Below are 22,042 nucleotides of genomic sequence, written 5' to 3' on the forward strand. Positions count from 1 at the left end.
AATGGGTGAATTGTTTCTCAGGAATAAAAGTGGTAAACAGAATCTCTGTATTGAACCCTTACACCAATATTTTGGGTCTACAATTGTCTATCAGGGAAAAAATAAACAGCCTAAGGCAGTAAGAAAGGGATTACGTATCTCATTGGTGAGAAACAATGTAATGCTTGGTGCTGTCCTTGTCGATTGAATGTCTCATGTTGAATGAAGAAATATCCCAGTTCCTGTTTCTATTGATTAGAATCTCATTAAAATAAGTACAGTTATCATGATTTCCTTGCCTTTCCCTTCAAAGATTTTAAATGGTACATTTCCTTTTTTTTTGGGGGGGGTGATGGGATGGGACAGGGGGGTTGGGGTTTACAGCCTATAACTAATCCTGGTTGCTTCTGTATATTAATCCAATGGAAAAAACTGTATGAAAGACAGGGAAATAGCCCATTGCCTGTAAAGTCATATAAAGCTGTAAATAATACTGTTTACTTTGCTGTAAACTTTATAGATAAAATAATTTTCTACTGTAATTGCATTTCTATTGCCACATAGTTTATTTGCCATGTCAGGATCACTATTCTTTTCTAAAGAATCTATCCATTTTGTGGGCTCCTTAGTAAAGAGTCAGGAAAAAAGTACTCCTGCTGTATTCTAGATGTAGCCTGGTAGTTGAGCATTGCATACTGTTTCCTGTTGAACAGATAATCGATTTCTCTAAAACTGATTTCTGGGGGTTTTGGCACAATGCAGCCTCTCCTAGTGACCATTTTTTACAGATTTTTTACAGATTCTAGGTTGAACACCATTATATGAAATAATATTACACACATATTTTACATTATCAGTGTATTTTGAAAATGATCTGTTTGCTGCACAAGCAACACAATATCTAAAGAAAAATTTTTGCAGTTAGAAAATAATCCTGTGGTAGAGTTGAATGTTTATTTGAATCATCATACCTACAACTCAGATTGTTGTACTAGAGGCAGAAACTACTGACTAAAAAACATTGTCTCATTGTTTAAGGAATTTGGTTTATAATCATAAAAGTTTTTTCTGGTCTTGATATCTGTGAATATCTTAGCTTTGTCCTGGGTATTGTTGCTGAGATAAACTCCAATTCCTAAGTGTATTTTAGTGATCCATTTAGAAGCAGAAGCCTGAGAAACTCAAGAGGTCCTTCTTTTATATTATCTATGTTTTTTTCTCTTATTAGGAGGATTTTTTGGATAAACTTAATAATCTGGTACTTTTTTTTTTTTTTCTTTTAATAATTTTTAGTATAGCAGATTATATCCTATTCTAGTCAGATCCTGTAAGAAAATTCCAAAGTAAAACTCTTTGCCTAGAAAAGGATAAGTTACTTGATGGAGAGAAAGTAGCAAGTGCTTCCTGAGCATTCTGTTTAGCAGTTTACAATTAACTTTAGCAGACAGGGTCCATGAAGTTAGAATGGACTTCACTGTAATATATAAGAAACTTACCCTATCTCAACTCTTGATTATATCATTTAAACGTAGAACAGTTTTGTAGGTATTTCACAGAAAAATGAATTACTCTTCTCCACTTTTATAAAACACATTCCTAAATAGTGCTAAGAAAAGAGATCTGTACACATTTATATGTACATGTATATGTAGCTGAAACAGCTTTGGGAAAGGAGGAATTTTTGTTAGTGCTCCTATTACTGAATTTTGCTTTCTATTTCTGATACATAAGCAAACATCAACCATTTCTATTGTTGGCACGGTGGTAGACCTGAAAGAGAGAGGTATCATCATCTCAGTGTGCAACAGTGGGTTTGAGTGCACCCTCAGCAAGTGAGCAGAAAACCCCCAGCTGAGTGGAGCAGTTGATGTGCCTGGAGGGATGGGAGGCCATCCAGGAGGACCTGGACAAGTTTGAGAAGTGGGTCTGTGGGAACATCCTCAGGCTCAGCAAGGCCAAGCACAGGTCCTGTGCCTGGGTTGGGGCCACCCCCAGTGTCAGCACAGGCTGGGTGAGGAAGGGATTGAGAGCAGTCCCTGCAGAGGGTTTGGGAGTGCTTGTAGATGAAAAGCTGGATGTGAGCCAGCAATGGGAATTTGCAGCCCAGGAAGCCAGTTGTGTCCTGGGCTGCATCAAAGCAGTGTGGGCAGCAGGGCACGGGAGAAAATTCTACCCTTCTCTCCATTCTTGTGATCCCCACCTGCAGCTCTGTGTCCAGCTCTGGGTCCTCTGCACAAAAAAGGGGATGCAAGACCTGTCTGTGAGGAAAGGCTGAGAAAATTGGAGATGTTCAGCCTGGAGGAAAGAGGGATTTGGGGAGACCTTATTGTGGCCTTTTTCAGTATCTGAAGGGAGCAGACTTAACAGAACCTGCTGCAATAGAAGAAAGGGTAATGGTTTCTATATAATAGAGGGTTGTTTAGAATACTGATAAGGATTTTTTTTTACAATAAGCATGATGAAACCCTGGAACAGGTTGCCCAGAGAGGCAGTAGGTGCCCCAACCTTGCAAACATTCAAGGTCAGACCAGACAGGGCTCTGAGCATCCTGATCTAGCTGCTTATCGCAGGAAGATGACCTTGAAAATTCCTCCCTACCCAAACTATTGCATGATTCTGTGAAAATCACATAAAATGAAATACATATAGGAATATAATAGCAGATCTCTTTGTGCCTAGGAAACTTCAGGATACTGAAAATAATTAATTTGCAATGTAACAATTCCTTTGGCTTTTATAATTGAAGACCTGTTCTATTTTGTAGTTAAACTGTCCAAGAAAACTCTCTGGTGATTTTTTTTTATTATTTTTTTACCTAATTCTATTCTCTGAAGAAAGTTTTTTAAAATTGTGTGCTGCAGAAAATGCAGAACTTTACCTATAAGGATTTTCTTCTTCCACAAAAAATTCATTGTACGCTTAGTATTTTTCTTCCATCATTTGATGTCTCAGCAATTAAAATGTAACTTAACCCTTGTAATGGTTTGGAGATATAAGTTTTATTGCTAACTTAGATGTTTCTCAAGTTTCTTTTTGAAACATAGCAGTGGTTTACTTGGTCTTATCATTAGCTTCAGATGCAGTGCAAAACATTTGAGGCAGGTATTTAGACTTAGGAATCTTAACAAGGCAAAATATAAGAACAAATATTTTATTTAACAACTTTCCAAGAATATTGAAGGACAAACTTCTTGCTTTAAACACATCTTGCCACGTGCACCTTAGTGCTTGAGGGGAACCTCTTACTCCAGTGAGATGATGAAAGTTGTGACCAGGTTTATATGTTTGCCAGGGTCAGTATTTCCTTAAGTTTCTAGAAATAAAAAGTAGTCTGTTGCATTGGAGTTGGGTAAAATAGATGTCAATAAAGAGAATGTATGAGATGAAGCTGCTCTAGACCTTCCTGTAACAGCTGAAATACCATGTTACACAACTTTTATGTAGCTCCTGTACTCTCTAATAAAAATTATCCTTCAAGCTTTAATTTTATAAGCTGTGCATATGTACAGTACAGAGTGTACTTTTATTCATATGCCAAAGATCTGCAGCCAAATCACTTACTATCAGCATAAGACTATTTTAATAATTTAAGCCCTTAATCTTCTTGATTAGTTTCTCTTGCACACACTCCCTTTGTCTCACTGACTTTGTAGAACTCACTGGGAATTGCTATGCACGCAATCTGATTTCAACATAAAAATGCTATTTCATTGTAAAAATACTTCTAAAAAAATAGTTGCTATGTAGTGTATTCCTATAGTTATAGACTGATAGTAAGAATTATAATAACTTAGTCATTTTTAAGAGAAAAAGTACAATTTCTCTGTTTTCCTGCTTGAATTTTTTGAAATTAGAGTGGCGATAGGGAGCATTATTGCTATGAAAGATTTTACGTCATTAAGATTTACCAAATTTAATCAGGCATATACAGTATGCTTTATCCAGGTTATCAGATCTCTTGCCCATGATCTGTTATTTCTCACTAAGCAACACTGGAGCTTGGAGGACTGAGATGTTTCAGACCTGCCTGTGTCTTTGACAGCCTGAAAGAGGAGGACATGTGCACTGCAGCTCCCAACAGAAACCTCAGTGAGGTTTTTCCCCCTTAGCTTTCAGCCTGTGTTTCTCCTCCCATTATTTCCTATATAAAGTAAGGCTTTCTGGTAGGATAGATCTGTTATTAGGGAAATAAATTTAAAACAATTTGAAACATACTTGTTAAGGATCCTTGCACTATTAAAAATGGAAGAACATTTCAAAGGTATTTGACTTTTTGTATGTTACCTATGTTGATTTAATTGATCGCTGTCATTTTAATATGCTGTTACATTTTGAATTGTCCTTTACTATAATGGTTTTCTTTTACTGCAGGTTTAAGGTTTTTAAGAGCCCTTAGACTGATACAGTTCTCAGAAATCTTGCAGTTTCTGAATATACTTAAAACAAGGTAAGACTTTTTCTTACATGATGATTTAGTTGCATTGGTGACAGAATGTAAATGGTTTCGATTTGGGGCCTTAGTAATATATGATTTTATTTTCTGGAAAAAAACCCTGCTTGTTATCTGTTCTTTAAACCCTTTTCTGCTCATTACTGATTTGTCAGTGACAGCAGCTTTTGCTATGTGATCATTTTAATTGATGCATTGTTATATTTGAAATATTGAGCAAGGTTATGTGTTGATAAATTAAAAGCAGAATGAATTACATAGCTTTGAACTGATTAAACATTTTTTCTTTCCATATAAGCAGTCCATGTTATTCTCTTGAAAAACTGAAATCAAAACTCATTCAAAAGAATACAGTTAATAGGTATTTTGAGAAATTCTCATTGTGGCTCTTCCAGTTTTTTTTGTACTGAGCATCGTTTTTCACATCAAAAACATATTAAAAATTACACTGAGCCTCTTTATATTGTGTTCATTATCCTTAGTATTTCTTCCATATAATAATTAAAATACTCCTATTAACCTTCTGGCTTACTGGTTCTTTGGCCTATTAATACATGAAAGTTGTGCAGGAAAAGCACAATTTTGGACAAAAGATCATTTTGAAGGAAATTAAGAGAAACCTTCCCATGCTTTGCAGTTGAAGACGTACTGTTTTTCATCATTCTCTAAAATTCTCCAGGGGAAGAATTGAACCCAGCTTCCAAAAATTACTGTAAAATCAGTTCCATTTTGAAAACCTCTCCTCCCTGCACCAGTTGCTGTAGATGTGTGAGGGTTTTTTATGCAGATAAATCCATTTCTTGCTGTGATAATTTGTAGCAATGGGAATTTGTACACACTCACAGTAAACAGCTGTTTCTTCAACCCTTAACCTTGAAACTATTCTCTGTTCTGTAAAACACTCACACTGTCTGTCCCTAGTTGTGTTACTGGAAGGAAGCCAGTTCTGGTCAAACAAAGACATCAAAGAATGCAAGGTGAAGCTCCGTAGCTCAGAATGCTCAGTATGGAAAAGGAGAATAAGATTTAACATGCAGAACAACCCTGCCATAATAAGTTGCTGTAAGTGGAGAAACCCCATAAACTCAAAGGATTCTGTATAAAAGCTAATATCCCCTTCATCAGTGGGGGATTTGGGAAATTCCAGATCCATAAATGTGCGTTAATCACATTCAAGGTACACATTCAGAGCTGGTTTATTTAAGATTGACCAATTCATTGAAATGGCCTTTCTCTGGTGCAGAATTTACTCTTATGTTAGATATCATCATCTCTGTGATTGTTTATATGGGTGCCAAAATATCTATAAACCTCAAACGTTAATTAGTGAAAGCCTGTAGAGCAAAACTTTCTTATATGAGTGTTTCAGTTTAGCCAGTTAATTCATTCATAGCAATTCATCACTAACATCATTTATGTGAATGAAAAATTGTCACCACCTCAAAACAGGTTTTATGTCTCTCCTTGTTCCTGGTAATGCAACAGAAAGTAATGTCTGCTCTCTTTTTTGTCTTAATAACTTGAAATGAACTAAATCACTTGGAACGTCAGCAATGTTCCGAAAACGTCTTTTTTTGTTTGTTTGTTTTCTTTTGTGGATGTGTCAAATTAAAACAAATTAACAGAATGAAATTTGGTTTAGAAAAGTTTCTAGTTACACTTGACATAAATTTGATGTGTGACTGCTTGGGGTTTCTTTTAATGTCTTGCATGAGTTTAGTTTGTAGAAAGCAACAAGCTAGAAAATTAGTTTCTAACTGGTACTGCAACCTTCAATGAGAAATTTTTGTATTTTCAGTGTGTTCTGAAGCACCATCAGAACTGCAGTTCATGTGCTGCACACACATCTCCTATTACAGTACAAGAATACTCCTTAATTGAGAGCTCTGCTTCTGAATTATTTCACTTCCTAAAAAAATAAAGCATGCTGAGCCCTTGTGATTAATGGAGAATCTTGAAATATTTTGTACAAGTTAGAGCAGTTAAACTGCTCAACAAATCTAGTGTTATTTAAGTAAAATTTACTTTCCTAAATTCAATCAGTGATACCAGTTACATACTGTGCCCTTAAACTGTTATTATTACTTTAACATACTGTATTGTATGCTTTTGGCCCACTACTGCAGTATTATTTTGCTCAAGGATGGTTAAAAATCTTCTAGAATTAAGATATTAGAATGTTTTTCAGTCCACTTTTAAGATTTTATTGAAATTTTCAACATTTTAGGATTTTAATGAGCATCAAGTCAAAGAACCAATGACAGAACTTGAATTGTTGGATTTGGGTAGTAAATTCAGTCTATTATTACTAGCTATGAAATTATTACTTCTTATTACTTAAAAATTCAGCAATAGGAAAGTGTTCTCCATTTGAAGTGATATGTATTTATATGAAAAAGGTATGTAACAAATTTGACCTAGGCATTCCAGTGCATTTGGCATTAATAATACTTAACAACTGAGAAGATGAGAAGCTGATAGGGTATCCCGGGCATGGCTGTGGTTTTGATATTTAGTGCAAATGCAGAGAAGTTTTCTCCTCCTTTTCTCTTTTCTCCAGTAAAGAAAAACATTTACTGTAACCTATAAATGAAAATTACCCCTGGAATTATTGACTGAGATATGAGGATTAAAAGAACATCATTTATTTTCACAGTGAGCAGAAGGGCCATTCCAAAAAGTGAAATCCAGTGAAAGAAGCTGCACAATGCAAAAACACAGTCAGTAAGGGGACTAGCAAAGTGTTAGGTGATTATACCTCAAAGAAAAGCTAAAAATATTTGAAAAGATCTTGTAAGACTACACAAAATTTTACAGTGGCACTTAAAAGACTGCACTCTGCCAAGGACCCATTTGTTTCCCTAATTTGAAATTAAATGTATTTAAGATTTTTGTCCCATGTTTTATGAAATTGAATTCTACTGTTTTCAGTTGAAAAATTTCTCTCCTTCATTGTTTTCTAATATTTTCTAAAAAGAACTGCAGAGGCTTAGGCAGGGCTCACAGTAAGGGATTTTGCACAGATGTTGGAAAGGGCTTAAAGAGGGGGAAAATGTTTATGACTAATCCTTCATCTATATTTAGACTCTGGCAGAAACACAGGGAGTATTTCACAGAGGACAGACAAGGTACAGTGTTTAATAAATCTCCAAAAATGAAATGTATCGAACAGGTAATGTAAATAATTACTATTAATGGGTAATACAGTAATATGAAGAGACCAACAGACACTTTATTTTTGGTCAGGAACATCTTGTTTTCTAAGTTCAGGTGAAGGATGATGCTCAGCCTTTCATAAAGGAGCATTGCATCAGCATCACTCCTATGATTTTGTTTAATCTAGGAACCCATTGCTTAGGGTCCTATGCTATAAATGAACATTATCACTAAGAAAATAGGGACTTAACCATAGTTTAAGAAGGAGAGCAATAGGGAATATGTGATGTTGGTGAACTCTAATGACAAGGCTGCTGATATATTATTTTGAGTACAGTATTCATTTCATCATCTAACATATTACCCAGTCATATTCTGTTTCTTGTACCCCCTATGCCCACTAACTGAAACTTTAAAAAATACTTTTAAAGGAGCTGTTCTGGTTAATTTTGCAGGTTCTTTTCCAAATTTTGTGCAGAAAAAAATGCATCTTTATTGTCCTCAAAATAGTTACAAACAGAGACTCGATTAATTCTACCACAAAATTACTACTGCTAACACTGGCAGTGAATTTTACCCAATTTTTATATTTTTTAATGTTTTGCTTTAAGGATAATTGTACTTTTTTTCTGAGGTGTTATGTCTTCTTATAAATATTTTCAAAACCATGAATGGGTAAGATTGTTTAAACACAGTCATACATGGACTGCAGTTCCTCATCTTTTTGTTGAATATCCTTCTTAGGACACTGACTTTCGTGAGAAGAGGGGGAGCATGTTTTATTTGTATTTCTTCCAGAAGATTTTAAATATGGTATTTTCCTGCTGAACTGAGTGAGGTCCTTGCTTAAAAATCACTTCTTGCGACAGTAGGGAAAATACTATTCAGTGTGACTAAAATATATTTGCAGAGTTTTTGGTAGGTTTAAATTATACTTTTTTCTTTTTTTTAGAGAAAAATGTGAAGTATTAAATACTCTAATTTCATGTGAATTTTCCATAAAGAGGTCCATAGGAGTTCATGGAAGCAGAATAATATGAAAAATACCTAGGACTTCACACAGGAACTGAAAAATACCTTAGTTCTTTAATTTGGGAATCATAATTTTGTAATGTATTTTTCTTATGCATTTACATGTGAATAATTCTGAGTGTATATCAGTGAAAAAGGAGGTGAGTGTACTGAGAGGCAAACTAAATTACCTGGGAAAAAGCATTATTTATTTCTGTTTGTTTCTGACTGCTGATGTAGCCAAGGTTTCTATTTGTCTTTCTGCTCTCATACCTCGGGACTTTCTCTTCAAGCTGAGGAGTCTGAATTCTTCTACATTATGGAAATGTGAGCTCTTCAAAGGAAACATAATACATATTATACATAAAGTTTTGAATAAATTTTTTAGATAAGTTTCTTTTGGGAAATAATTAACATGTTCTTGACTCGAAAGTATGCGGTTGTATAGAGGTACCTATAAAAAAAAAAAGTGTGACAAATTCTAGTCTAAGTTCCTGTTTGCTTTGTTTATTTCCAGTAATTCCATCAAGCTAGTGAATCTGTGCTCTATATTTATCAGCACGTGGCTGACAGCAGCTGGGTTCATACATTTGGTGAGTGCCCCTGAAAGTTCTGGATTGAGTTTTCCGGCGGAGCTCGGGCTCTCTGAGCTGCTTTTGCCGTCCCCATCAGGGCTCTGCAGTGCAGCTATGCCGGCTTCCCAGGGCTGGTTCTGCTCTCTCTCCCCCGGCTCCCCAGGGCTGGTTCTGCTCTCCCCGGCTCCCCAGGGCTGGTTCTGCTCTCCTGCGGCTCCCCAGGGCTGGTTCTGCTCTCCCCGGCTCCCCAGGGCTGGTTCTGCTCTCTCTCCTCGGCTCCCCAGGGCTGGTTCTGCTCTCTCTCCCCCGGCTCCCCAGGGCTGGTTCTGCTCTCCCCGGCTCCCCAGGGCTGGTTCTGCTCTCCTGCGGCTCCCCAGGGCTGGTTCTGCTCTCTCTCCTCGGCTCCCCAGGGCTGGTTCTGCTCTCCCCCGGCTCCCCAGGGCTGGTTCTGCTCTCCCCGGCTCCCCAGGGCTGGTTCTGCTCTCCTGCGGCTCCCCAGGGCTGGTTCTGCTCTCTCTCCCCCGGCTCCCCAGGGCTGGTTCTGCTCTCTCTCCCCCGGCTCCCCAGGGCTGGTTCTGCTCTCTCTCCCCCGCCTCCCCAGGGCTGGTTCTGCTCTCCCCCGGCTCCCCAGGGCTGGTTCTGCTCTCTCTCCCCCGGCTCCCCAGGGCTGGTTCTGCTCTCTCTCCCCCGGCTCCCCAGGGCAGGTTCTGCTCTCCCCCGGCTCCCCGGGGCTGGTTCAGCTCTCCTGCGGCTCCCCAGGGCCGGTTCTGCTCCCCCCGGCTCCCCAGGGCTGGTTCTGCTCTCCCCGGCTCCCCGGGGCTGGTTCTCTCTCTCCCCCGGAGCCGGGGCGGTGCTGTGGGCAGCCCGGGCCCGGGGCTCGGTGGGGCCGGGCTGGGCAGCAGGTGGCGGTGTTCGCCAGGGAACTCCCGCAGGATCCCCCGGCTCCCGGAGCCGCTGCCCTGGCTCCACACAGCCGCATCCAGCCGCGGAGGATTAAATCCAGACTCCTCCTTTTCTTGCTTCCTCAGTTCGCCCTTAAAGATGCACGGGGATTCTGAATGTTTTAATTTATGATATATTTATCATTCATGTACTTTTACACTCCTCTCGGCAAATGCAGCACTTCTATCTGGAAACAATACCTTTTTCTATTTTTGAACATACAGAGCACAATACCCTTTAAATATTACATCAAGACCAAGGGAATGCTATTTTCTAGGATTTGGATTTTTTTTTCCTTTGTTTTTCAACAAAAGCTTTTCTATTCTACTGTAGGAATACTCAAACTTCAGCTTTTTACTGTGGAACAAATATTAAATGGCCCACTCCTTTCCTACTGACAAATTTATAATTTTGTCTAAACAGTGGCTGGCTTTTTGAAAAAGTAGTAGCATACCACTGAAGGTGCCAGTAATGCCTTCAATAGCTACATAGTCCTTTAAAACAAAAACATTGAGGAGTATAATAGCATTAAAAGTAAGATTTACTCTGAAAATATTCTGAACACATTTTTATTAAATGAACTTACCTAACTACATGAGTAAGTTACATATTATGTATTTTTTGTGTATACATACATACATTATGCCTAGAAAAGATACTTCCCATAAATTATCTGAGTAGCAAGGCTGTGTATATTGGCAAAAGAACTGCAGTGCTCTGTTTGGCACAGGGTCAGGTTCTGTATTTGATCAAAATAAAATACAGGAAAGGACTCAGAGTTCATATTGTATGCCAAATGATATATCTGTACACACACAGAGGCACATACATGTATGAGTAGAGTGAATTTGGGGCTAATTAGAGATAATTATAATTAATATAATTCATTATATGTTTCCTTGTACATTGTAGGTGGAGAACTCAGGGGATCCATGGGAAAATTTCCAAAATAACCAACCGCTAACATATTGGGAATGTGTTTATTTGCTGATGGTTACAATGTCCACTGTTGGCTACGGAGATGTTTATGCAAAAACAACCCTTGGTCGCCTTTTCATGGTCTTCTTCATCCTTGGGGGACTGGTAAAAATTCCTCTTTATTTTCTTCTTAATACTCCAGCTACCTTAAAACTTGTTCCTGTATATCTCAGTGTTGTAATTAAGGAAACAATAATATCTGTATTAGTAAATTAAAATTTATTATAAAACATTAAAATATATTTAATATGCATTTTTTACTGTAGATAAATATTTTTGGCAAATAGCTTGTCAAATTAGTCCAGTATTAGTCCAGAATTAGAATTTTTCCAATCCATTTAAATGAGTAATGCATGTGAATGCATGAAGTGCCTTAATGTTTCAACATACAATGTTATTTGTAGTCCTCTACTTCTTAGTGATTGATTTAGAGCATTTTTGGAGGTTGCTATTGATATTTAAAGGCACTTTGCGGTTTCAGAATTCCTACCCACCCTTCTGTGTTCCTTCCCAGAATTCCAACAAACACTGTGGCTTTGGACTGCCTTAAAGAGCAGCTTGCCTGATTCAGACGATGGCAAACCACATTCTCTTTCATGTCATGTAGTACAATTTTAGCTCACAATTTATCACATGACCATAACCAGTATCCTTTTATATCAGTGATTTCTCGTCTTCTTTTCCCTGTATGTAAATAGCACCCAAGTTGCTATTTGTCTTGTCAACTTTTCCATTATCTGTCAGTGCTAGGAATATTATTACACCTCTTGCCACGTTCTCTAAACCAGCAAAGTTAATTTCAGTATTTACGCTGTGCAAGGTAAATGCTTTGCAGGTGACTCGTAATGTGTACTGTTCCCATACACAGATATGTATATTGTTACTTTACCCTCCTCCATTGATTTCACGTATACATACATCTCACAGAGGTGATATGTATGTAACCAATGTTATGAATGCCATATATGAGACACACACAGATATGTATGGGCATTACATATATGCATTCCCATCTCTGTTCATTGGCATGTCAAATGGCAGTAGCTCTTCGAAGTATCCAGCCACAAGGAAACTGTTTGTTGGACAAAACATGGCACAATAATTTTTATTTTCTCCTCAAAACCTTTTTTTCTATCACATGTTATTCCAATCCTTCTAAACCCAAGAATTTTTGGAAAAGTTTTTTTTTGGGGGGGGGGGGCGGGGGGTGATTTTTTTGTTTCTTGATGGGGAAGTAACCCCTGATTTCCTCTTGTTTTTGTCTTCTTTTAAATTCTTACCATGGCGGGGAAGAGTCTGTATTTTAAAACAGAAATGTAACAGTAATACTTGGCTTTGTTTTTTTTTGCAATGGGGCTTGGATAGGCTTTTTTTCCCCTCCCCTCTTCAGGAAGAAATAGACATAACTGTTTTTTGTGATTAGATACCTGTTTGAAGTAATTTTGTTCTTGTTTTGTTTTATATGTCCATTTTTTTCTGTTTTGACCATTTTCTTTGTTTATAAGATGTATACCTTCTCCAAGACAAACTTTTACATTGAGCCCTCTTGTTTTGTTTGATAAGAACTTTTTCATTTTTTTTTTTAAATTTTCTTTTTAAACAACTGCATAGATCTAATTCTTTTGCATTTTCAGATCTTAAAAATATATATCTTCTGAAAATATTCATCATCCCCCTTTCTTTGGCCTCTCTTTTTAGTCTTTTCTTCTGTCTCCTATCTTCTTCTTAGGCCATGTTTGCCAGCTACGTCCCTGAAATCATAGAGTTAATAGGAAACCGCAAGAAATATGGTGGTTCCTATAGTGCGGTTAGTGGAAGAAAGTAAGTATCCCAAGAGGCTCTGCTGCCTCTGCTGCAGTAGAACACTCTCTGCATGCCATTTTCTTTTTTTTTTTTTTGTGTTTTTGTTTCATGCATGTAGGCAATGTTTGCTCGCTACGTGCCAGAAATTGCTGCTCTCATCCTTAATCGGAAGAAATACGGCGGAACTTTTAACTCAACCCGAGGCAGAAAGTAAGTCCAAAAAGACCAGGTGTGGTTTGTGGGACTCTAAAGAGCCCCTGAAGGTGGTAATAGCTGACTCACGGCTTACAAGGCTGTATTCTTTGACGTCAGATGTTACCACTGGAGAGTTGTCACACTATGATTAGAGACCTGGGCTGTGCTTTGGTACAAGTCACAACATTTTGTCCCTACTTCAAGAGAACCTGGATACCGCTCAGAGTACACTGACATATCTTGTGAAAAGTGCTGCTGTTACACATGCAGTTATCTTCTGCAGCTAGGATGAGTTGTCACTTCACCATTTTGGGCATCAGAATATCATGTGGTTTATATCTTACCCAGGCGACAATGATAATTCACATGATTTTCAGACAGTTCTTCAGAAAACATTGTTTTACTGGATGCAAAATAGGAATCATATATTGACCAGTTTGTTCTGTTGGACTGACCATGTCAGAAGCCTAACAGCTCTGTTTCTCAATGTTCAACCAGCAGATTCAGACCTCATGCAACTTTTTTTTGACTTTCCATGGATATTGCAAACTCTCTTGATTTTAGAATCTGTGACCAGGGATTTTAAAGCAATTCTCTTCCCTGTACCACACTGAGAATATCTGAAGAAGAACAGGCACTAGCCTTAATATCAAAATAGTATGGTAAAACACCAAACCTACTACTTTTGCCTGGTGACAAAGGTTAAATTTTATTGGACCACATTACCTCATTACGTTTCTATTGAAAGATGCTCGTTTTCTTGACCAAGTTAAAACTAGCTCTTTCTGGCATTCCCAGCTCCTGGACGTGCTGGGATATGGCCTTTACTGAGCTAGATGTCCTTGGCGATATGGTGCAATACAGCACAATATCACCTTTAGTGTTGCCATCCTTCATTTCATTACATACCTCTGTGACATCCACTGGTAGACTGTATTTGCCCTGAAAGCCATTCATATAGAGAGCCCTTTTCTTATGATATAAATAAGGTACTGCAAGAAATTTATCTAATGAATTGTCCCTCTTCTTATTTTAAGAAGATAATTTTTAACTTCGTTCCTTTCAAATCAACACCCATGCAACATTTTGTTGAAGTGGATTATGGTTTTATCAGGTTATTTCTCCTCTCTGTGTAGCAGAAAGACTGTAAATGTCCCACAGAGCTAATTCTAGAGTACTGTTTTATATCACTGTGTAGACAAATATCAAAGTTTTAAGATTAGATATAAGTTATACTATTTTCTGTTCATTAGACAGTAAACTTCAATACATGCATTTATTGAGATACCCTCAAATGTCTAAGGTAAACTCTAAACACTGATGTTGGAAACTTGCATCTCTTACCTAGACAAACTTGCCTTGATTTATTTCTGGGAGTGAGTAATGTTAATTTCCCAAAATACTTATCTGTGACAGAGGCCATTCATATTTATATTCATTGTTTTCTCAAAGAGAAGCTTTTCAATCTTAGAACATATCCCTAAGTTTTCAAATCTCCAAAGGAGTTACAGCAGAGGGGAATGTGTTTAAAATCTGTTTTACACATAGTTCGTCCCTCCCCTTCTACATTGTCACTAGTACCCAGCATTGCTCAGATGTCTCTAAATTTGGACCTGATCTTCAGTCAGAACCTCACATCCTGAAAAGCTCAACCTCAGATTACAGGCTTCTGCTGGCTTGGGGCGTGCTTAATTTTATTTTTCCATTGTTCGTTTTTGTCTTTCTTTATGTGCACTATCTGTTTTTATCTCACTCTGTTGTCAGTGCTTTCTCTGCTGATCTCTACTGCTCATGTAATTTGTTGCTTGAAACTCAACTCTGTCATCAGCGTACAAACTGTTCAATTTATGCATTGTTTTCTGGTTCAATTATGAATTACTAAGTAGTTTAAAGATGTCCTTTGTTCATGTGGGTCTTTCATCAGAGAATCTAAAGCTTGGGAAATGCACAGTAAAAAGCCATTAGCACCCCTTGTTTGATGTTGCTTTTGCAGTCAGTAGAACAAGATTGATGAAATGTTATGTTTGGCCAAAATTGAAGTTTTCATTTGGAATTCAGTGTTGAGAGAATGGATTGTCAGAACCAATAAGTTTTCCTTTGCCTGGGATATGGGCATGTGGTAGTAATTAGCAGTATAAGGTCTTTAGTTGAGCAACCAAGCATAGATTCTGGCAGCAAAAATAATGAGAAACTACAGTCGTTCTATTTCCAATGTCAGAAAGTTTCCAGATAAAATTAAATACCTTTCCAATATGAAAACAGCTGAATTTTGGTGAAAGGTATAGTTTCAGCCCTTAAAACAGCAAATGTGTGTAGTTTTTTAACTCTGTCCAAAGTAGATAAATACGTGGAATCTGCTTTGTAGCATCTGTGTATATGTTAAACGTTGTCATAGTTTAACGCCAGGTAGCAACCAAGCCAGGAAACAGCACACCATGCTGCCTCCTAAACTCTGTGTGTGTAATAACATGATTATTAAACATTTAGGTCAGAAATTAAAAGCAGTGTATGATTATGTATGTTTTGAGGTTTTCACTAAGTGACTTCAATACTATGGAGAGCCTTGCTACAGAATAGTGACTATAAAGGAGCTAGAATGTATGGACAAGAATTATTGATACAAACTTCACAAACTAAAGAGAAATAACCAACACACCAAGTTTGATCTCACATTTCATTTTGCTTTTCAGCCATAGGATATCCTATATAGGATTCATTTTGCATAATAAAGAACCTTATTTTTGTCTTAGATTAGACCCATACATATCAACTTTGGAAACAAAAGTAATTTGTAAACAATATGCAGTTATCACTGGTTAAACTTACTAGATAATAGGTTCATTTAGTTGCAAAAGTCCACAGGGAAAATTTTAGATTTTAAATTGAATTTTATATAATTCCTGCTTTGTAATATTATTGTAAGCAGACATTTAAGGAACAGGAATTTCTTTATTGTCTTTGATTGAAGTTTCATCTTCAGCTGTAAAATAAACAGCAGTTCTTACTGTTGTGTTTATACGAAAATATCTATACCAATATATCTATACAAAATGTAACTGAGAACAAATGTACATATTTAATGATGAGTAAAGAGTTTGGCAATATTACAGTCACATTTTTTTTGGCAGAAAATAAACAACCAAGCAACCAAAAGGTCCCAACAAGCAAACAAAACACACATGCTTCCTTACACCCTGTCTACATTTAGCTCTTCTTTTTTAAAGCTTTTAATTTGACCTTGTTTAGGGTTTTTTCTCTGAATTTGTAGAATTCATGAGCTAATATTCAAAGGATCATTTTAAATTGATATTTCTAAAGAGAAGTACCATAAAAGGATGAAAAGGTACCTGCCACTCTGTCACCATAGCTGGTTTTAGAACATTAAGCCTGCAGGTTTGTTCATGAATTGTACCTCTGGAAGGCTGGAAGGGTCATTGATCACTTCGGATGGATTTCTAAAGTGCTGTAATTACCTGCTTTTCTGTAATGTTCAGGCTTTAATTATTTTGAAGTAAGGCTTTTTTTTTCCGAGAAAGTCTTGCATTTGGATAAGTGGATTTATGCTATAGCACTATTTTTGTGATGTTTTGGAACTTACACATTTGGTTCCAGCCAAAATAGGACTTAAAAGATCATCTGTGTTATTTTAAGGAAAAAAACCCCCACAAGTTTATTTTGTTTATTTGTTTATAATATTCATATTACTGAGGTGTGGTATGTGATGTGGTTAAAGATCCAGATACATTTTACCTCTACTAATTCATAATTAAAATTTTATTCTCTATTTACGAATATACTTTTGAATCAAGATTGTTCTTGTTCGATTTCTGTATTTGTGTATGCATACTATCAGACTGGATTTGAATTCTGTGAAATATTTTCCAGTTGAAGATATTAACTTACTGTAAATCAGTGTGCACAAAGCTCTAGAAAGCATATGGAAAGAACATTTGTAAACTGATAAATTCAGCCTGGATAACTTACTGATTTTTTCAGTCTTTACATTGAATTAATGACTTCTGATTCCATGGACTACATTATTTTGTCTTTTTTATGCAAATTTTTTGTCTTTTTTATGCTGTCAAATCTGATGCAGAGTCTTTATAAGAGCAGAAAGTAGAACACAGCTTTCCATGAATAGGCATGGCAGAGGGAGCAGTGACCTGCCCTAGCAGGGAGGTTGGTCCAGAAGAGCCACTCTGGTCCTTTCCAACCTGACCCATTCTGTGATTCTGGCTGTGTCTGGATAAACTGTGTCACCATAGCACAGGTTTATGCTAGACTTCATTACAGATTCAAAAGATGTAAAAATAAATTATTCAGAGGATATTTATGTTATTTATTTATATTATACTACATCCAGAGGATATATATATTATTACATATAGTAATACAACTATTATTATAGTTAATATATAAGATTAAAAATGCATTTTAATGAAATCACGGTCCTTTACTGTAGAAGGTATTAGAACCTCCTGTTTCTCTTCCCTCATGATCTGCTCTGCTTCCCAGAGATTTCTTCAAGTTTCTTAAATTTACAAGCTATAAATTATCAAATCATCAACATATCAACAGAAATAATCATCTGTTAGAAATTCCTTCCAGAAGGGAACATGGGATTCAATAACTAAACTTCACAGAGAAAAATAAAAACTGTAGACAGATAGATATGGTAAACAGAAAGACAAACAGATAATTTAAGTTGACAGGCCATATTGGACTCATTAGACATTTGAATTTCATTACAAATTAGAAAAAAAAAAAAAAAGAAAAAGAAATGGCTTAACCAAAGAAAAGGTCCATTTGCTGCAGTAATGAGAGGCATAGCTCCAAAGAAAGTGACATTAAATTCTTATATTAAATAATTTGATGCAATATGTAAGATATTATTTTTTCAGTGGGATGAGAATGTAATAAGAGAATGTGACATGGATTACATTATGATCCCAGGGGTGTCTCTCTTTCCCCATCTGCTAGCCATTCTTCTAATCCCACTTTTTCAAATGAAATTCCACTTAGCGATAAAGAAAATCTGATGAGTGTTCAATAGACTGACAGATAGAAGAAATAGGACAAACTTCTCTTTTCAATTTTGTGTGCATATTGAACTGTATCCATTCTTTTGAAAGTAAGAAAGGCAATGTGGGAAGTGACATATAAGAACATTATGACTTTAAAATGTGTATTTGAGGTCTCATATCACATTCCATTCCTACAATAATAGTGCTTATTTTATATTTCTAGTTGAAGTAGTAAAAGTTCCTTTTCTCTGCTTAAACTTTTAAAAAACCCCTTTTGGATTTGACATCAAATAGCAGTTGTTGCTGCTCAAATTTTGACCCAAGAAAGACTGAATCTGATTTATAAATCTGCTGATTTACCATATTCTACAAACTATACAGTCCATGGCATTCCAGGCTGTGCAATGTGAGATGGCAGAAGTGATTAATTGATCAGCAAGTTTTAGAGACTTCTTGCTTTCACTCAGGTTCTGTTGCAGAAAATTAGTCATGACATTTTGGGATGATTTCTGTGGAAAGAAATGCATTGGCTCTGCTCGTGGATAAAATGCTCAAAAATCTGAATATCTTTTCCTAGCTCCTGCATTGCTTACAATGGATTTCATTATTTTTTGACTCATTGAGCATTTAGAAAACCTGTAAGGTGATTTGAAAATGAGTAATAATGGGGGAAAGCAATGTATTTAATACAAAACACTTTCAGTTGGTTTCAAAAGTAAAAACAGGATGGCTTGTGTGTGTGATATCTGCCACATAAAATGTTACAGAAATGAAATTCAGGGTGTGGAGGGATTAGAACAGTTGATTAAGGTCTGTTTGCAAGTGAGATGCTAATGCTGGAGGTGTAGGTTACCCCTGCATTTTACTGTAAGCTTTCTAGTAGGGGCTCCTTGTGCATGCTATTCAGCAGCTTTTATTCCTGTTTATAGTAAACTATTCACTTTTGTCTTCTGGTGATAGATGTGTGTTATGCCTAAATGTTGTGATATTTTTCATAAAAGCAGAAATACTCTAAATAATATTGCCATTCAGACTGAATGAAAGGATCAATATTCATCCTCTAAGCTATAGTGGAGACCTCTTAACTAATTCATGGAAGAAATAAATCCCTGTGCTTTCATTTTATTATTGCTGGTTTGGAGGTGTGCATCAAAGAAAGAATATTAACATTTTACTTGGTTTATAGAGAAACATTGTAAAATTCTTTAGATCATGGTCATAAAAATGCAAGATAAATTCATTTAGCTGTAGCTGAGCAAAGTTTAGATAAACAAAGCAGGCCAGAGCGAGTCCTGTAGGATAGCATGTCATTGCAAACAGACTTGGATGAAAGCTCTAATGTGCAGTTTAAACAAAGAAGTGTGCTATTTATCCTGGATTAAAGGAGCTGAAATGCACTCTTGCATTGGTCACAAAGTGACTTAATATTTGCATCAGAGAAAATTTCAAATGCCTGACATTACCAGTTTCCTATTTGTGTTAATCTGATGTAGGATCCAGTAGGGTTCCACTGATCTGTACTGTGCACCATATACTGAATAGAGCTTTTTGAGTGCTTCTTGGGATTCCCTAATCCCTTTTTCTTTATTCATGATTTAAGAGAGACTCCAAAGGCATGGAATGTGGTGGAAAGAACAGATATTTTCTGTCAGAATTAAGCACAGCAGCTGTACAAGTACACTCTGGTTCCTAAATAGCTGACAGTTGAAGCTATCAGGTCCAATTTACAGAAATTGAAGGTACCTGAGATACGTTTTCACATACTGCAATTACATATCCTCTGACAGTATGGCCATATGCTTGTATACTTTTAATACTGGTACATGTTCTAGTGTCTCAAACACTTATTAGAACTGCAACACTTTTGAGAGATTTAATCCTTCAGGAATAAAGAGAATAATAAAAATCTACTTTTGAACAAAAAGTTGTAGGAGAAAAAATGTTAAACTTGCTTGACAATCAATTTTCCTTTAATGTTTTCTGCTTGTCTCCTTTTTACTGGAAGATTTATAGAGCCTGATGGGAGAATCAGATTGAGAAATTAGCTTCCAGTTTAATTATTTTTTTTTTGCTTTACACATTGGCCACATAAGAGATCCTTAGAGGACCATCATCCTTGGGCTCAAGTCATCTGTGAAAAAGAAAGGGAAACACTTCAAATTGTGGCTGCACAGCACTTGCCACTCGAACAGAGTTAATCTGAGGGGGGAGTTTAAATTTAAATAAGAGAGACACAGAAGCACACACATGGAGTTCTGAGCTGAATTATCAGAATCCTGAGTAATGTTTGGTAAATCACAAAAAGCACAAGCATCTAGAAACATACTGTAAACGGGTATGTTTAATAATGCATATCACTAATAGATAAACAAGCAGAGCACATATACTTTGTTGACATTTATTGACTTTTTTTAATAAGAAAACATGGCTGACATCCATAATTTCTTTGAGCAAAACCTGTTAGACTTTACAAGCTGCTGTCTGCTTCAACCACAGCAGCCTGCTATTGGTATATAAAGAGTTTAGATGGTCAGTAGATGAAGGAATGATCAGAATACTAAGCAGAAATAGCACAAAAAGATCTGAGAATATGTATTTGATATGAATATCATAATTTTATAGAGGCATCTAGATCAATATGCACCACACTTCCTTTAGTTACTTGACAAGTGAACACCAAGTATTCAACTGAATACTGAACAGAATTTTGTATTTATTATTTTTGATTTATTAGGACAGACCAGTTGGAGTGAATTTTTTCAGGTTCTTTATTCTTGTTCCAATAAAATGGATAATTCTTGCAAAATAAACAGGCAAAAGATTTGTGTATTGTGTTCTCTGAAGGAAGAACCATGAAAAGATCCTTTTTATAGAATCCCATTCACAGTGGATCTGTTTTCATTTACAGTGCTATTTACATGGTTCAAATGTATGTTCTCAATTATCTCATGCCAGAAATCTAGATGTTTTAACTTTTGCTCATTTCAGTGCTTTCCTTACTGAAACAATTTGTCTTTTAGTAGCTTTGGATTTTTTTATCGACATTTTTGTTTACTTTATAAGAAGCTGGAGTATTATTAGTAAATGGATCATTATGTCAATACTAGAGTGAAAAAAAATAGGTACTGTAGAAAATTTCAAATATGTAGAATCACAGTTGAAACCAACTGTATACATCTGTGCCAATTCTTCATATTTGAAATATTTTCATATTTTTTTGTATTTCTCAAATTTATTTTGAGAATGCTAAATATATATAGGAGAGGATGGATTAGTCCATCTTTGTTGATATGACTCCTGATAAGCTTTTGATTCTTTGTAGAAAGTTTCTTTTACAGCATCAGAATCATGTATTATAGATTCCCACTGGTATATTAAACCAGTTTCTCATCTGATATGTGTACCAATGACAACTACTACTTAACATAAACCTTAGTCCTCCTAATTACCTATCAGTAATAAAAGTGTCTAAATTCTTCAATCATGTTTTTCAGTATGGCAAGGGACTTTATAGATTTTGCTTTTAAAGAATTAATAAATAAATAAATAAATAATAGTAATAATAATGTATTAGTTCTGAAGTTTTTCATAAAGAAAAGCTTAATGCAAAAGTTAGATTTTTCTGTTGACCAAATGAATTTAATTCAGTGTCTTTCTACTAACCAACTCCACTATGTTGGCTTTACTTTCTTAGTGCATGGAAAAAAATGGGTGTTTAAAAAAAAATTAAAAAGCAAATACAATGGTTACTGAATCAAACAGAGGAAGTTATAAATCTTCAAATCGTATGCAGGACAGATTGGAACATTATAAGCTCTTCATGTTTTCTTGAATAATATACCTAATAACTCACTATGGGAAAGTAGGAAATCTGTTTTCAAATTCTTTTACTTCTAAGCAAAAATATAATTTATGTTAAAGGGAGATTT

The 22,042-nt window shown here is 36.1% G+C and overlaps 1 protein-coding gene across 16 annotated transcripts in view; it reads left to right on the plus strand.

Moving 5' to 3' along the window:
• The window catches only part of KCNMA1 (potassium calcium-activated channel subfamily M alpha 1), a 439,294-nt gene that overhangs the window by 273,266 nt on the left and 143,986 nt on the right, over positions 1–22,042 (plus strand). For all 16 annotated transcript variants that reach the window (XM_058840858.1, XM_058840857.1, XM_058840866.1 and 13 more), the window contains 4 exons: positions 4,351–4,426; positions 9,114–9,189; positions 11,026–11,196; positions 12,821–12,912. In XM_058840858.1, the coding sequence (XP_058696841.1) occupies positions 4,351–4,426; positions 9,114–9,189; positions 11,026–11,196; positions 12,821–12,912 (415 nt within the window). The remainder of the gene's footprint in view (positions 1–4,350; positions 4,427–9,113; positions 9,190–11,025; positions 11,197–12,820; positions 12,913–22,042) is intronic.

This window comes from Poecile atricapillus, chromosome 6, assembly GCF_030490865.1.
Source record: "Poecile atricapillus isolate bPoeAtr1 chromosome 6, bPoeAtr1.hap1, whole genome shotgun sequence".
NCBI lineage: Eukaryota > Metazoa > Chordata > Aves > Passeriformes > Paridae > Poecile > Poecile atricapillus.